The 17,846-nt window shown below is 44.6% G+C and overlaps 1 protein-coding gene across 1 annotated transcript in view; it reads right to left on the bottom strand.

Moving 5' to 3' along the window:
• The window catches only part of MLYCD (malonyl-CoA decarboxylase), a 54,826-nt gene extending 42,941 nt beyond the window's left edge, over positions 1 to 11,885 (bottom strand). Inside the window, exon 1 of the mRNA XM_038367778.2 lies at positions 11,056 to 11,885. Coding sequence (XP_038223706.1) covers positions 11,056 to 11,637 — 582 coding nt within the window. The 5' untranslated portion in view covers positions 11,638 to 11,885. The remainder of the gene's footprint in view (positions 1 to 11,055) is intronic.
• Between the last annotated feature and the right edge of the window lie 5,961 nt (positions 11,886 to 17,846).

Genomic DNA, 17,846 nt, shown 5'->3' on the forward strand with positions numbered 1-17,846 from the left:
AGTCATTACACAAAGTAAAACTATTTCCCCATGTTATTTCTCCCCCCCACCCCACCCCCCATTGTTCCTCAGATATTCTTGTTAACTGCTGGAAATAGCCTACCTTGCTTGTCACCATGAAAGGTTTTCCTCCTTTCCCCCCCTGCTGGTGATGGCTTATCTTAAGTGATCACTCTCCTTACAGTGTTTCAGAGTAGCAGCCGTGTTAGTCTGTATTCGCAAAAAGAAAAGGAGTACTTGTGGCACCTTAGAGACCAACAAATTTATTAGAGCATAAGCTTTCGTGAGCTACAGCTCACTTCATCAGATGCGTGTGTATGATAAACCCATTGTTTCATGTTCTCTGTGTGTGTATATCAATCTCCCCTCTGTTTTTTCCACCAAATGCATCCGATGAAGTGAGCTGTAGCTCACGAAAGCTTATGCTCTAATAAATTTGTTAGTCTCTAAGGTGCCACAGACTGAAATGGTAATTCTTAACCCTAACCAAAGTATGGATCTCCTGCAGTGATGTTCTGTGGCTAATTTTTTTTACAGTAGTTTATATTACATTGTACTCAGATTTAAAAAGCATCAAACTACTAGCTGCCTGAACAGAGACTATCATGGACAGGGCATTTTTTACAATTAAGTACAGTTGAGCCACAGACTTTTAGGATGAATAACTGGTCTATTTAACTTATGTACAACACTCAGATAAAAATAATTCTCCGTTTCACCCAAGTTCACTAGAAGATTTTATAAACAACTATTTCTTGAAACACTTTCTGAAAGTGTGTGAACATTTCCTATAATGTCCTAACAAAGATCAAAATAGAAATGTTTTTAAAAGGCACACATCAAAGGAAAATGCTGTTGGCCAAGGTAATTGCTATAAATAATCCAAAATGAAGATAGCTTTTATCACAAAAAACATGTTTTATCCCTTAAACACCATGCTAGTAAAACTCTGCTTTTGCAATTCCAGGCTCTTCTTGCAGCCAATCTACACTAATCCACCTAAAGTTATAATTAAATTAATTCTTCCTAGAAAAACTCCTAAAGCAAAGTTGTTGATAATGATCCACATTGATAATGGAGTTTGCAAGGTAAATCCCCAAATCTTCGCTTTTTTCCCAGACCTCATTTGCAGACTCAATCAAGTTAGCCATACTTCCTTCACATAAAAATAATCTGCATATTCAAAAATCTACCTCTCACTTTCTTCCCAACCACAAGTTTAGCGTTTACTATGTTAGACAATGCGTAAACTTCTCAGGCTGCCACGATCCAGAGATAAAGCAGGTTTCAGAGTAGCAACCGTGTTAGTCTGTATTTGCAAGAAAGAAAAGGAGTACTTGTAACACCTTAGAGATTAACAAATTTATTTGAGCATTTAATTTGTTAGTCTCTAAGGTGCCACAAGTACTCCTTTTCTTTCTTTTGAGAGATAAAGCAGACACAGTAGAGACTGTTCAAGGACCCTAAAACAAAGCAGTCTTTCGCCCTGTAGTGGGGCAGCTGCCCCACTCCCAATAGGCCAAATTGGGTTACAGCAGGCCAGAGCAGCTGTACAAGGCAGCAGCCAATCATGGAGGGCCTGTTAGAGAGCCAATCAGAGCCAAGCTAGGACCTATATAAAGGCTGCGCAGGTGAGAGGTAAGCAGTCTCTCTTAGACCTTCACAGGGGAAGGTCTGTCTCCTGAGTGAGGAGACCAGCACCTGGGACAGTGCAGTACTAGGCAGGCTCGGGGGACCAGAAGGGAACTCTAGCCCGGTACCTGCGAAGCTGCAGGCCCTGATAGAAGGGCCCACAAGGTGCAAAGGGGAAGCAACCCAGGATGGAGAGGTGGACAAAGGGAGTGAAGGAGGGCACGGAGGCTGTGCCAGAGGGTCCCTGGGCCTGGGTTCCCCTTCCCCATTGTATTATACCCGGCTGTTAGAAGTGGCCATAGCGGACTGCACCTGACCCCTGACAGAAGGAGTTAGACTTTAGTGGGGATGGTTGGCCACTGCAGCTGGAGTGAAGCGGAAAGACTGCTGTTAATGCCCCCCCACCCCTGGGCATGGATTAGGGGGCACTGCTGGAGGGCAGTGTCCTGAAGAGGACTCTGTGAGAAGGGAGCAATGCAGGTCCAGATGCCAACAGAGGGCAAGAGACGGATGAGATGCCACCAGCAAAGGGTGCTCCACATGGATGACCTAATTTCCGGAGGCACCAACAGAAGGTGGTGAGTCCCAACCCTGTCACACACCCCAAAGATTAAGTATTATGACTCCTTTAGACTCATGGACTTTCAAACTACCTCTTTTAGTGGCATACATGTGCTGAAATGGAAAGTTGTTTGGAATTTTGAGTCATATGTTTTACAATACTACCTAAGCCCTACTGTAGATCTAAAAAGGTCACACATCCTTTGCCACATAGAGGGGGAAGAAGTCAAGTGTGAATCTTCATCTAGGAGTCAAAATTTGAAGTCAGCCAGACTTTGCTAGCCTTTCTTCCTAGATGAAATTCTCTCAGATTTAATATTGTGTGTCATTTTCCAGTAATGTATTACAGCAGGTAGTTTTCTTTCAGTTGTACTTCCATCTGATCTATGCCCTAATTAGCAGGACTGTACAAAATTATGTTCATAAGCATTATATTAATAAACACCTAATATGACTGAGAAACAACTGCACAGCACAACAGAAATTATGTAAATGAAGTTTATCTCAAAGTACATATTTATGTTCTTAAGCACTCTCCCACTAATCACTATAGCTGAACTACTGAATTTCTGCCATTTGGTGGGAAGCGGGGACACAGACTTCCAGAGGACCACGAATGCTGTTGTCTGCAGAGTGTGGGATTCTAGTGCAGAGGCAATTAAGGGTTCTATTAAATATCTGCCACAGATGAGACTTCAAATAAATATCGTTTCCATACAACCAGCAAGTAATTGACAAAAAAAGGCAATTCTGTTCCTTTATCAGTCATTAGATAGTGAGATATAGATGTATCTCTCTATCACACACACTACGCTTAAGTGAAAAAATGAGCGAGAGGCCATAAAGGGGAAATAGAATTAACTCTCATAGGGTCCCAAACTGCAAGAGAATCCAGCTATTAATGCAAGTTGCATAAATGGAATAAGAAACATACAGAAAATTAAATTTGGCACCCAGACTTTCATAACTGGAACAAGTTACTTTGTCATGAAAAGAAAAAGTTTTTTTCTATTTTGTTGCAGAGGCATAAGGGGTGGGGGGAAATCACTGATAAAGGAATCTGTTAAGTTGTAAGTGCATCACAGTTTGTGTTTTTGTTTATACTCTTCAGCCTGCCTTTAAAAGATAAGCACTGCAGCAACAGAACCTTACGCAATGTTTTCTGATGTTTGGCCATTTCATTAATTTAAATACAGCTTATATACAAACAAGACTTTACTATTCACTGGTATTTATGAATACCAGGTTTTACTGAGGAGTCCGGGGAGTAGAGGTGTGCATTGCCCCACTTCCCATTACATCTGTTTCATCTTCAACAGAAAAGGGATAGAGTAACATGGGAAGGAAGGTGAACAAAAAGGACACTTCCAATTCTTGAGTTAGTAAGAACACTTATTGGAAGCTCTGAATATAATCAGAGCTCTCCAAAGTTCCTCAGTAAAAAATGAAACAAAAGACACACTCACACAGATGTGAGCAAAAAATTTTTATGAGATTAAACTCATATTTTTACATCTACACTGCAAAGTAAAACCCATCGTACCAAGTCTCAAAGCACTCGCAGGGCTCAGCAGAACTAAAAATAGCAGTGAATATGCTCAGGCTGGTGCTTGGGCTCCCAGACTCTCCCTGCTCACTGGGTTTCAGAGCCCTTGTTCCAGCCTGAGATCCTAATGTCTACCCTGATATTTTTAGCCCCGCAGCCCGAATCGTGGGAGCCCGAATCAACTGTCCCAGGCTGTGAACAGCAGATGCTGTGGGTTTTTCTTTGCAGTGTAGACGCTGGGGGGGGGGAACCTTAGGGACCAAGAGTACTAGCTTAACTCAAGCACAATATGATATTTTGCAAGCCTCCCCACACAGCTCTTATACTCTACATATTCCAAACAAAACCCCCCAAACCTCAACTACTCCTGATGAAACCATTCCATAGATAACACTGATACTTATATATTTAGAAAAAGATCATTAAACGGTCAAAGTAACTTCTGGCTATTAAAATCTGAACTTCAGCTCTCAGTTTAACAAGATGGAGCTTGTTTAAAAATTCAGGACACAGCAAAATATTAGTTTCCTGTATATGGGCACAACTCCAAACTGTTCTCTCTCTTTGGTGAAATAATTTTTATGTAATTTCCTCTACTGAAAACTGTTAAGTAATATATTTTCCATTAACTTTCTGTTTACATACTACTGGTACAGAAATATTTATGAAATACATTATTTAATTGAATCTACTGAAAATCAATGTACTTGAAGGAAGATCGTATTTGTTCCAAATTACACCACAGTTGCCCAGATTTTGTTCTTCCATTTGTGCTAACCACAGGAATGGGGCTAGAAAAGAGAAGGGGACATAGGTGGCTTTAAGTCACATTTGTGCGCTACATCTCTGGGGCATATTCTATGCAGCCCACAGTGTAAATTAGTCAGGGCTGCTCTAACAAACATGGTTGTTTTCTAGATCTCTCTATTGGCTGGGGGAACTCTGACCTCACCCTATCATTCTCATGACTTGCCTTCATGACAGAGGACAAGTTGTGGGAACATGCTATAAAGCTCTTTTACCAGCTTCAATGCTAGGGGTAAGATCCCTGTACTAAGAGTAGGCTCCCAAGCCCATCTCCAGCAGTTTTCTGCCTAATGTATGCTGCTGTAGCGTCATGCAGGGAAAAGACTGCAGCAGATTAAGCAAGTAACTTGGTACTGTTTTCCATTGTAATCAAGAGATTTTTCCACCTTGTTTGAACAGTCTATGCACACTGTAAGGAGTCCACATTTACTCCTTTCCTGAGGTCTGCTTTACTGGCAAATCAAAGGATACTAAAATGTGTCAGCCAACGCTCTTTCTATCAAGGCTACCTGTTCCTAAGGCTTCCTTGCTGGACTTCTTAACCAAATCCTCACTCCCTCTAAGGGTTTGTTTACACAGGAAAGATTTTCTTGGTGTATTCATATCCCCCTTCGTCTTCAACCACCATTCCAGAAGACGTGTCCATGCTGATGACAGGTTCTGCTCAATAACAATCCAAAGCAGTGCAGACCAATGCATGTTCACTTTCATCATCTGAGTGAGATGCCACCAACAGAAGGTTGATTTTTCTGTTTTGATGGTTTGGGTTCTGTAGTTTCTGCATTGGAGAGTTACTCTTAAGAATTCTGAAAGGATTCTCCACACGTCGTCCCTTTCAGATTTTGGATGGCACTTCAGATTCTTAAACCTTGAGTTGAGTGCTGTAGCTATCTTTAGAAATCCCACACTGGTACCTTCACGTTTTGTCAGATCTTCAGTGAAAGTATTCTTAAAATGGACAACATGTACTGGGTCATCATTTGAGACAGCTATAATATGAAATACATGGCAGAATGTGGGTAAAACAGAGCAGGAAACATACTATTCTCCCCAAAGAAGTTCAGTCAAAATTTAATTAACGCGTTTTTTTAAATGAGCATCATCAGCATGGAAGAATGTCTGCTGGAATGGTAGCCAAAGCACGAAGGGGCATACGCATGTTCAGCATATCTCGCATGTAAACACCTTGCAATGCTGGCTACAAAAGTGCCATGCAAATGCCTGTTCACTTTCAGGTGACATTATAAATAAGAAGCCAGCAGCATCATTTCCCATAAATGTAAACAAATGTGTTTGTCTTAACGATTGGCTGAATAAGAAATCTGACTGAGTGGACTTCTAGGTTCTAAATTTACATTGTTTTGGTTTGAGTGAAGTTATTTAAAAAAAATTTTACATTTGTAAGTTGCACTTTCACAATAAAGAGATTGCATTATTGTATGAGGTGAACTGAAAAATACTGTTTTGATTAAATATTTCCACTGTAAAAATTATAAATCAAAAAATGTAAAGTGAGCAGTGTGCACTTTGTAGTCTGTGTTCAAATTGAAATACATTTGAAAATGTAGGAAAAACATCCAAAAATATTTAACAAATTTCAATTTAATCTATTGTTAAACAATGATTAATTGCAATTAACTCATGCAATAAACTCAAAATTAAACTGATCAATCAACAGCCCTTCTAAAGACATTTCAAAGTGCACAAAGGTTATAGGCATTCATGGCTATTTTTAATCAGACCCTCAATACTAGTAGCCACTTGGGTCTAAATCAATTACAGCAAACTGTTTATTTTTGCAGTGCACTTTGCACTGATCTGCAGGTTTTATACAAGAGTTTAAGGCAAAGATAGCAGTCCATTTTAGGCACACAATACTTTCTTGGGGCCACCTATATACGTGGGGTTGCCCTTCCATGGCTGCATAGCTGAATGAAAAGGGAATAAGCATCCTGACAGCAGACTCAGAACACGCCAAAAAGCATTTTTGCATACCAACAGGGGAAGAGCTATATAGTTACCACCAACATAGTCCACAGCTGAACTTTTGTTGCTAGATATGTCTAAACAGAAGTTCTGCAGCTGGGTCAGAAGTATCTATCATCTTCTATGAGTCTACCAGGAAGACATTTACTATTTCTTAGCAACTAGTCTATGAAGAGTCTAGTCATTTTCTCTGGGCCGTTAGTCATGATTCTGCTGTTTTACCCTAGAATACTAACCCTAAATACAAATTCCTCCATATTTGCAGGGTGTTCTTTTCTTTATACTATCCTCTATTCAGTGTTCAGAGTAGCAGCTGCGTTGGTCTGTATTTGCAAAAAAGAAAAGGAGTACTTGTGGCATCTTAGAGACTACAAACTTTATTTGAGCATATGCATCTGATGAAGTGATGATGTAGCCTCCGAATAGCAGCTTATGCTCAAATAAATATTTAGTCTCTAAGGTACCACAAATACTCCTTTTCTATTCAGTGTGTGTACAATGCCTTGTTCAATGTTTATGTTCAGATTCTTTGGTCCTTCCTGAACTGAAATTAGGACTATTCTACTCAGTTTCTTAGATTTTGTTTGCTACAAATAAATAGTCTTGTGAACTAAAACTGCCTTGATATGGCTCATGATAGCTATGCCACTTACAAGAAATCAAGATCACCGCTGTGAATTATGCATAAAAAGAGGGAGTTCAGTCACATCAGGGCATGGCACCTATCATCATCCATTAACCAACAACATTTAAGAGTGGGATACAGCCAGGCACACAATACCTGGGCAGTGTGTCATTATGGAACTGAATCAAATGAGGTGACACAGAGGGGAAACTTACCTCTCTGCATCCTAATGATTTTTATCTCAACATGGACAAAAGCAGTATAAGTCATGCAAACTTTTTTTAAATTCGGTTTTTACAATCAATAGGCTAGTTTAAAAACTGGACCAACTGAGTCTATTTATCCATTACGCTGAAGACATAAATGCTCAGGAATAACTACAGAATGATAAATGTTGCATCCATTTCACCATCTATTACAGTAATGATTCACTAGCAATGCACCTGTGGTAGAGAAATAATCACTAAATGGTCTGCCATCCTTCTATTTAAACAATATCTGTAAAGATTTTGATGGAGAAATGGTCACATATTTAGCTCTAGTATTGCAGAATCCATCTACCAGCCTTACCGTAAGTTCTGTGAAGACTCTTCTGTGCCCTTTTCTATAGTCTAGCACTCCTCCTTCAGCTCAGAGGAAGACAATAGGGGCAGTACAGCTGGGTTTTTTTAATCATCTGCTGGACTAGGATCAGTGGTTACTGAACCATCCTGGTGTGTAATCAATACTGAGACTAAACATTTCCAAGAGAACTTTTTTTTTCAACAAGATTTGTGATCAAAATCAAGTCAAGATAATTTCAGCTTTTAAACAGAGATAGCATAGGCTGAGTTACAAAACCCATTGCTTGAATCCTCTCTACTGAACTGAAGGAAACAAACAAGGAAGGCATAATACGATGGTGCCAAAGTCATTTCCTGAAGAAAGGCTGCCAATAATAACCTAGAAAAATAGGAGGGATGTGCCCCACCCCTTTAAACAAAGCACATCAAGAGACATCCACTGTTCTCCTGTAACTTAATGAGTTTAGCTATCAGATCACTAATCAGAGATGTTATCAACCAAGGTGTGTACGTGGGGGGGGGAGAATTACAAAAATAAGAATTACAATGCTGGCACATGAAATAAGATTTTCATTAATCAATGGGCCAGCTATTTGGACATAAGGCCCCAACTGGAAAAAGCAGAGCCATGAACTGCAGGAAAAAGAAATACTCTTATAAAGACTGCATAAAATTCACTAGAGGATGGAGTTTGCCCATCCTGCAGGGAATAAAGGAAATATGCATCAAAAGGTTTCATTAGTTTCATACTGAGCAAACAGGAGTTGCAGAACTGTAAACAAAAGCCAGCAGTTACCACACTAGCTTAAAATAATTTCAACATTAAAACAATCTTTAAAAGAATGAACTAAGGGAGCAGTCTGATTCGTTGATGAGGATACACTGACATATTCACAAGAAGAGCCCTACACAGATACAATATTTATATCTGCAGATGTGGATATCCATGGATATAAAGTGGATATCTGGTGAGCTGCAGGGCTCTACCAGGAAATACAGTAGTGAGAGCAGCAGCATGTAGGGCTGCCACTCGCAAGAGCCAGCGCCCATTCTGGGCAGTTCCTCTGAAGTGACTGTATGACTCCCAGCCCTGCTCATTGGGGTGGGCACCAGGCTCACCAGCAGCTGTTCCTGGTCACGCAAGTGTGCAAGCAGCTCATACGCTCCCGGACAGGAATCCCTTCCATGCAGTGGTCACATCTACTGCGGTTTCGCCACTGCAGTTCCTGGTAGAGCCCTGCAACTCCCCGGATAACCACTTTATATCTGTGGATATCTGCATCCGTGGATATAAATTTTGCACCCGTGCAAGGCTCTATCCACAAGTGTCAGAAACAAATTAGCCAAAACATTAAAGTGGTTGTTTTTAAAATTGCATCACTATCCAAACATACTAAAATATGTATATATTTTAGAGTATTTCAAACAAATTCCTCACAAACATCCCAGGCCCGTGAACACGTCCCCGAATTGGAAACATTTCCCTCATTTATTGCTCAAATTCACAAACCTTGCCCAGCTCATGACTTCAGTCGTTAAGAGCAGTCAAAAAACAATAAGATAGAGGTCTAACTATAGCGCAGTATTTTAAAAAAAATTAAAACAACTCTAGACACTAAAACTCAGCTATTGCCCTCCCTCTATTCTCTTCTTTTCTATTAAGAAGTTAGAGGCAACTCTAGAGATGTACGCAATCCTTGGATTTCCTTGATATTTAATAGGTGCATCTTATGTAAAAGAAATAGAATTCAGATCTGGTTTCCTGTAGTAAACAAGTGAGGATAGACTAAACTAAAGCCTCACATGAGAGACAGAGCTAACACTTACACAGTAGAACTTCAGAGTTACGAACGCCTTGGGAATGGAGGTTGTTCACAACTCTGAACAAAACATTATGTTTGTTCTTTCAAAAGTTTACAACTGAACATTGACTTAATGCAGCTCTGAAAACTTACTATGCAAATGAAAAATGCTGCTTTCCCTTTATTGTTTTAGTAGTTTATGTTTAACACAGTACTGTACTTGGGGTTTTTTTTGTGGGGGGTCTCTGCTGCTGCCTGGTTGTGTACTTCCAGTTCCAAATGAGGTGTGTGGTTAATTGGTCAGCTCGTAATTCTGAGGTTCTCCTGTAGTAGCTTCTTAGGGCATGTCTACACTGGGAGCATGCCTCCCAGCCTTGGTAACAGACACATTCTAGCGCCACGTGAGAGAGCACACTAAAAATAGCAGCGTCCCATGTTGCTGCCAAGCGGTCAGACCCTGGCATTTGGGCTGGCTTGCCACCGCCAAGACACCTCAGGATGACACCTCCTCTTAACATCTTGCTTCATTAACATTATACTACACCTCTACACAGCATTTTGAAGTGAGCCTTCGAGACATACTCAGGCTAAGGGTATTCACACTAGTACTCTACAAACAGCTCTCTAGACAGCACTTTGAAGTTGTGGATCCAGATCTGAAGCCCACACCACTCTCTACGCTTCAGAGCCCAAGCAACAGCTACAAGACTCTGTCTATACAGCTATTTTTAAAGCACAAGTGTGAGCTCCACTAACCTTACTGTGTCAACCTGAGCTGGTAGGCTTTCTCCAAAATGCTGGCAGCCCTCTGCAAACTGCTTGAACTACAGCCCATTGGCACCAATAACCTACTCCACTTCCAGCTTTTGATGCAGCTCAGGTCTATAAAAGCAGATGATGAAGTAAGAGACTTAAACAGATGCAATGGGATCTGATGGTTAGTACTGGAGACCTGGGTTCTAGTTCTGATTCTGCAAGACACTTCCTCTCTCTGATCTGCAGAGTACATTCACCTCACCAGTTATGTCATACCAAGCCAATTATTCCACCTGCCACAATGCAAATTCTCCCACACGTTGCAGGACGCCCTGCTACGTCCTATTATTATTTTCCACAAGCGCGTTGCCTCATGCCAATGGCCCCCCCTTCCTCCGGGCTCATTTAACGGCTGGCGGAGACACAACAGGTCCCACCTGCAGCCTACACCACGGGCAGCTGGTCTTCCACGGTGCCATGCCATATCATGTCCATCAGTGCATCGTTTCCTCCACAGCGTGCTGGGTTTCCCACCCCTCGCACCATCCTCATCATTATTTGTATTGCAGGGACGGGCCCCTCGAGAGAAATCTGGGGCCCAAGGTACATCCTGTTGGCTGGGGCCCACCTCCTCTCATTTCACTTCATTGCCACAAACACTGGGGGAGGGGCGGACGAACTCTGGGCCCCCCATCAGCCCGGCACCTACGAGTCCCATTTCCCACTCGCGACCCAATGACACACCACCCGTGACCCCCCCCCCGCTCCCTCCCTCACCCTGACGTGCGGCCCCTCCGCATGCCGCGCCGCCAGCGCCTCCACCAGGTCGCCCCTGAGCTCCATCAGGAAGCGGAGCCCGCCCTCCAGCCGGCCCAGGTGCTGGAAGAGGCCCCGGTAGCGGGGGCTGAGGTAATAACGGAGCCGGTCCTCGGCCTGGAGCAGGGCGCCCGGCTCCCTCTGCTGCTCCCGAGCCTGCAGCACCTTGGCGCTGGACTCGGCCACCCGTCCGTGGTCCACGCCGAAGTCCCGGGCCAGGCGGGCCAGCAGCTCCGCCCGCGGGGGCCCGGCCTCCAGGGCCCTGTAGGAGCGCATGAACTCCGCGCTGCGGAGCTCGGCCGGCGGCGGCGCCTTCTCCCGCGTCTCGTAGGGGGGCAGCGGGGGCACGGAGCGGCTCAGCAGCTCCTCCATGGCCAGGCTCGGAGCCGCTGGGCCCGAGCACAGGGAGGCGGCGGCGGCGCCTGACCCCGCTAGGCCCGCGCAGGGTCCCGTCACTATGGAGACGCTGCTAGGCCGCCTCGGCCGGACCCAGGGCCGGCGGAGCAGGCGCGGCGCAACCAGGAAAGGGCTCAGCCGGCTCATGCTGGCCAACCCGCACCCGGCCGGGACCCCTCGGCCAGCGGCGCCAGGCTCCTCTCTACGCCGTAGCAGTGCTAGGCCGCAGCGTTTTCGGGGGGTAGCCAAACAAAGCGGCTGATTGGGTGGCGTGGCAGATGGCTGGCGGCGAGAGCCAATCAGAGAGGCAGTGGGCAGAGCGTTAGCGTGCGTCCTAACTGCGTCTGGCCGCCATCTTGAGTGTGGCCTGGAAAGGTAAAGGAGCGGGTGCACGTGGGCTGAAACTCTTACTACAAAAGTGGTTCATAGTCATGCAAATAGTCCCATTGTCTTCAATGGGATTGATCAAACGATTAAGGGTTTACAGGATTAAGTTCCAAGTTCGTAAATTGAAATTGTTGTGGATGAAACTGACAATGCCTGAGCTGACAGATCAGAAGGAGCTTCATTCGAATAAAGGTGGGCAGATGTGTGATAATTCCTAGCTCAGTAGCGAAGATGAGGAACATACTTTCAGCAAAGTTCTTGGCAGATTCCTGAGGCAGCTGGTTTAAGGCCGTCAGTGTCCAGCATTATAATCTTCACTTATAGTTTTCTCACCCACAAAGCTGGTAAATGAGGCATTTGTTTTCTTTATTTTGCTGCTCCAGTTCCAGTTAACAAAATGCAAGTTAGACTATTTTGGCTGAAAAGAAGAATTCTATGAACACTGGGGACAACACTTGATTCCTGTCAGCCTGGGCTGACATCAGAATCCAAACATCCTCTGGTCAGTGCAAGCAGAGGCATTTCTCTAACGATTTGGACTTGATGTGATGCAGTATGAATGTCATAGATAATTCAGAGCAATGGGGAAAAACAGAATCAAAAACACTGTTTAAACACCTTCCGTCTCCCTCACCCCGCCTCTCTTGAAGACTCCCGACCAACTTAACAGCACAATGCATATGCTAACAAATTTAAACAAAGCCTTTGTTAGCATATGTATTGTGCTGTTAAAGCCATATAAAGAATGAATGCCCTCGCGAGCCACGCCAAGGAGCAGAGTGCAGCCCCACCCCACCTCCAGAGAGGGGGGCTAGCCCCAAGTCTTTCCGGTACCCCAGACCTGCTAAAAATCTCTTGCTGGTACTGCATACTGGAGGGTGCTGCCCTACTTGCCCTGCTGCCTGGATTCCCTGCAGCGCCGCACCTGCCCAAGGCTCAGGGGTGGCTCCAGTCACTTCCACCCGAGGCCCTGCCCCTGGCTAGGCCAGAAGCCAGAGCTGGGAAGTAGTAAGAGCTGCCCAGAGAGCTCAGGCCGCTGTAGGGAACCCCAGAGTCCTAGACTCTCCATCTGCCCTGGGCGGCACGTCCCAGGGAGTGGGAACACCAGCCCAGGGCTACTCGTGAGCATGCCCGATGCTCTGCAGTGCTTGCCCCGCCTGGCTCTGGCATCTGGCTTGGCCAGGGGGCGGGGCCCTGGGGGAAGAGGAGGAGCCAGGGGCGGGGCCCCAGAGGGGGGTGGGGCTCTGGCGTATGTCCTGTTTTTTCAGTTTGAAAAAGGGGTCCCCCTAGAAGGGAGGCGAGGAGGGAGAGAGCGGCAGGAGTGGAACATGGGGAGGGGGAAGCGGGAGGACGAGATGGCGGCTCATGCTACCTGAGGAGAAGGACACTGCAGGGGAAGAGGAAACAACTGCCATTTCACTTGGTGGCAACAGGGCAGAGACTCGTAAATGGGTGCGGAGGGCCAGGTCTGGGGGGGAGGAGAGGCGGGGCGCGGCCGTTGCTTCCCCAATCTCCCATTGAAATGCAATGTTTGGGTACAATACCATAATGCGTTTAGGATACAGTTCTACTTAACATTTGACTTTTAATAAGTCAAACATATGCTGAAATGGCTCCTCACACAACTCCCATATTCCATATAAAGGGACTGAAATACTACATATTTAGAGGGAAAGTGAGTAGTTAAGCATGTTGATGTTTGTATATACAAACACCCATTTCATCACTGTACTGGAAAATATAGCTGAACTTAATTTTCTATTGAATTTGAAGAAAGTTTAACAGCCCTAATTGTTTTCTGTGTTAATCAATCAGTGTGTACCTGAAAAAAATGCATGCCTTCTAAGAGAAAAGAATCAGTCCACACTTACTGAAAAAGAAAATTCCTTCCAACTGGTGTTCAGACGAGTGCTACGAGACACATACATAACCTCATGAGCAGAGGGCAGAGAGGATACCCTCCCACATTATGACCAGCAAAATAATAATAATAATAATAATAATAAAATCTCAAAGAGGCAGAGGTTCACAGATTTGCAAAGCTAAAAACCTGTGTTATGCTTTAAACCACCTCAGCACATACCAGGCTGATGAACATTAAAAATTTAACAGTGTGATGGGGCAAGGCTAGATGGCTATAGAAAAGTAGTCTTATTGGGATCCGGGAAGTGGGCGGGCGAAGCCCGTCCACTGCTAAAGGGTCCCCCCCAGCCTAAAAGGGGGATCCACAGGACCTAGATACCCAAAAAATTCCGGGGGACAACTAATAAAATAACAAGGACAGGAGTGCGGTCAAAGGGTCAAAAGAAGGGAACCGGACGGGGACACCGAGCAGAGAACCCCGGACAGGGGAAGTGGGCGGGCGAAGCCCGTCCACTGCTAAAGGGTCCCCCTCAGCCTAAAAGGGGGATCCACAGGACCTAGATACCCAAAAAATTCCGGGGGACAACTAATAAAATAACAGGGACAGGAGTGCGGTCAAAGGGTCAAAAGAAGGGAACCGGACGGGGACACCGAGCAGAGAACCCCGGACAGAGCCCACTATAGAAAAGTAGTCTTATTGGGATCCGGGAAGTGGGCGGGCGAAGCCCGTCCACTGCTAAAGGGTCCCCCCCAGCCTAAAAGGGGGATCCACAGGACCTAGATACCCAAAAAATTCCGGGGGACAACTAATAAAATAACAGGGACAGGAGTGCGGTCAAAGGGTCAAAAGAAGGGAACCGGACGGGGACACCGAGCAGAGAACCCCGGACAGAGCCCACTATAGAAAAGTAGTGGGAGATAGATATATTAGCTCCAAGCTAAACAAATCCCTGGAACCAGGATAAGTGAAATGGCAGTTGTTCCAGGTCAATTAAGACACCTGGGGCCAATTAAGAACTTTCCAGAAGGCAGGGAGAATGCTAGGTTGATTGAGACACCTGAAGCCAATCGGGCTGGCTGAAGCTAGTTAAAAGCCTCCCAGTCAGTCTGGTGGGTGTGTATGTTAGGAGCTGTGGGAGGAAGTTGTGCTGTTGGAGACACTGAGTAGTACACACCATATCAGGCACAAGGAAGGAAGGAGGCAGGCAAGCTGGCCGGCCCGCCCGCCCACCCGCCGGCCCTGTGGTAAGGGTGAAGTAGAGCTTGAGGAAGTGAGAGCTGCGGTGGGGGAAGTAGCCCAGGGAATTGTATGTCATGTTTCTAAAAGGTCAGCTACCATAGCTGATACTATTAGGGTCCCTGGACTGGAGCCTGGAGTAGAGGGTGGGCTTGGGCTCCCCCCACTTTTGCCCCCTGATTAATCACTGAGACTGAGAGACAACAGAGACTGTGCAAGGAAGGATAACTTCTCACCTCCCTCGCTGGCTTATGATGAAAATGGCTCAGTAGACTGTGACCCTTTTTCTCTAGAGAAAGAAGGGTTACATGGAGGGTCACAGTGTGCCTCTGAGGCTAGCAAAATCTGCCAGGAAATGCGGGACCCATGGAGGCAAGGACAGAGCTTTGTCACAACAGCTAAAAATTAACCTTGCCCTTTTAGGCTAAACAGTGTCATGTCACTGGCTCCATCTCTGTTGTTATATAACAGATAACAAAACTATAGTGGGGCATGGTGCTGGCACAGAGGGTCTCAGGTACGTGCTGTGATTTTTCAGACTCTCTTGTGGCAATTATCATGTGCATTAAATAGCTGGTACTTATGATTATTGTCTTTCTATGCATGTATATTCATCTTGGTATCTGAAGTTATGAATATTAGATATGTTTGCTTGCTGCTGTAGTAATACCCACAAAGTATTTAGCCAGCACATGAAGAGACAAGTCAAGTTAAATGGCCCATTGAGGAACACTTAGCTCACAATGGACCCTGGAAAATGCTTGTCTACATTTAATGGACTTTTTGTGAATGTTCTAACTAGAATATAGGTGGGGCTGATAGACATGTAGCTTGCCCATGTGACTTCAAACACCATCTTTCAGATTTCCCTTTACTTGGCTCTTGGCAGAAGCTAAAAGGCGCAGGCCTTGAAACATCTCCATTTTGCCTCTTTTCTGCTCCAGGCTCTGGACTATGAACGTATACTAATGGGAGCATTCTAACCAAGGGACTGAGGACTTTAATGTAATCTGGAGCCTTCATATTTCCTTGTTTCAGAGTAGCAGCCGTGTTAGTCTGTATTCGCAAAAAGAAAAGGAGTACTTGTGGCACCTTAGAGACTAACAAATTTATTTGAGCATAAGCTTTTGTGAGCTACAGCTCACTTCATCGGATGCATTTGGTGGAAAATACAGAGGGGAGATTTATATATACACACAGAGAGAACATGAAACAATGGGCTTATCATACACACTGTAAGGAAAGTGATCACTTAAGATAAGCCATCACCAGCAGCAGGGGGGGAAAAGGAGGAAAACCTTTCATGGTGACAAACAAGGTAGGCTATTTCCAGCAGTTAACAAGAATATCTGAGGAACAGTGGGGGGTGGGGTGGGGGGGAGAAATAACATGGGGAAATAGTTTTACTTTGTGTAATGACTCATCCATTCCCAGTCTCTATTCAAGCCTAAGTTAATTGTATCCAGTTTGCAAATTAATTCCAGTTCCGCAATCTCTCGTTGGAGTCTGTTTTTGAAGTTTTTTTGTTGAAGGATAGTCACCCTCAGGTCTGTAATTGAGCGACCGGAGAGATTGAAGTGTTCTCCGACTGGTTTTTGAATGTTCTAATTCTTGACTTCTGATTAGTGTCTATTTATTCTTTTACATAGAGACTGTCCAGTTTGACCAATGTACATGGCAGAGGGGCACTGCTGGCACATGATGGCATATATCACATTGGCAGATGCGCAGGTGAACGAGCCTCTGATAGTGTGGCTGATGTGATTAGGTCCTATGATGGTGTCCCCTGAATAGATATGTGGACAGAGTTGGCAACGGGCTTTGTTGCAAGGATAGGTTCTTGGGTTAGTGGTTCTGTTGTGTGGTGTGTGGTTGCTGGTGAGTATTTGCTTCAGGTTGGGGGGCTGTCTGTAAGCAAGGACTGGCCGGTCTCCCAAGATCTGTGAGAGTGATGGGTCATCCTTCAGGATAGGTTGTAGATCCTTGATGATGCATTGGAGAGGTTTTAGTTGGGGGCTGAAGGTGATGGCTAGTGGCGTTCTGTTATTTTCTGTGTTGGGCCTGTCCTGTAGTAGGTGACTTCTGGGTACTCTTCTGGCTCTGTCGATCTGTTTCTTCACTTCAGCAATTGGGCATTGTAGTTGTAAGATAGATACATTGATAGAGATCTTGTAGGTGTTTGTCTCTGTCTGAGGGTTTGGAGCAAATCCGGTTATATCGTAGAGCTTGGCTGTAGACAATGGATCATGTGGTATGATCTGGATGAAAGCTAGAGGCATGTAGGTAGGAATATCGGTCAGTAGGTTTCCGATATAGGGTGATGTTTATGTGACCATCGCGTATTAGCACCGTAGTGTCCAGGAAGTGGATCTCTTGTGTGGACTGGTCCAGGCTGAGTTTGATGGTGGGATGGAAATTATCTTAAGTGATCACTCTCCTTACAGTGTGTATGATAAAACCCATTGTTTCATGTTCTCTGTGTGTGTATATAAATCTTCCCACTGTGTTTTCCACCAAATGCATCCGATGAAGTGAGCTATAGCTCACGAAAGCTTATTCTCAAATAAACTTGTTAGTCTCTAAGGTGCCACAAGTACTTTTCTTTTTGCATATTTCCTTGATCCTTTGCACATGGACTTATGAGTTGGATATGGTACAGCGACTGTTCTAACATCATTGACTGCTGATTTCTCCCTTGCAATGGACAAAGATCAGACGTCTGACTTTCTCACATGAGTCAGCAACCTTTGATATTTGTGGCATACGCAACATAGCCCTTGCTTGAGTGTTTTTTTTTTCTTTCCTCTCTAAACGTCAAAACCTGTTCCCATTGAACTCAATAGTAAAGCTCCTTTTGATTTCTATGGGA

Source organism: Dermochelys coriacea, chromosome 12, assembly GCF_009764565.3.
Source record: "Dermochelys coriacea isolate rDerCor1 chromosome 12, rDerCor1.pri.v4, whole genome shotgun sequence".
NCBI classification, from domain to species: Eukaryota; Metazoa; Chordata; order Testudines; family Dermochelyidae; genus Dermochelys; species Dermochelys coriacea.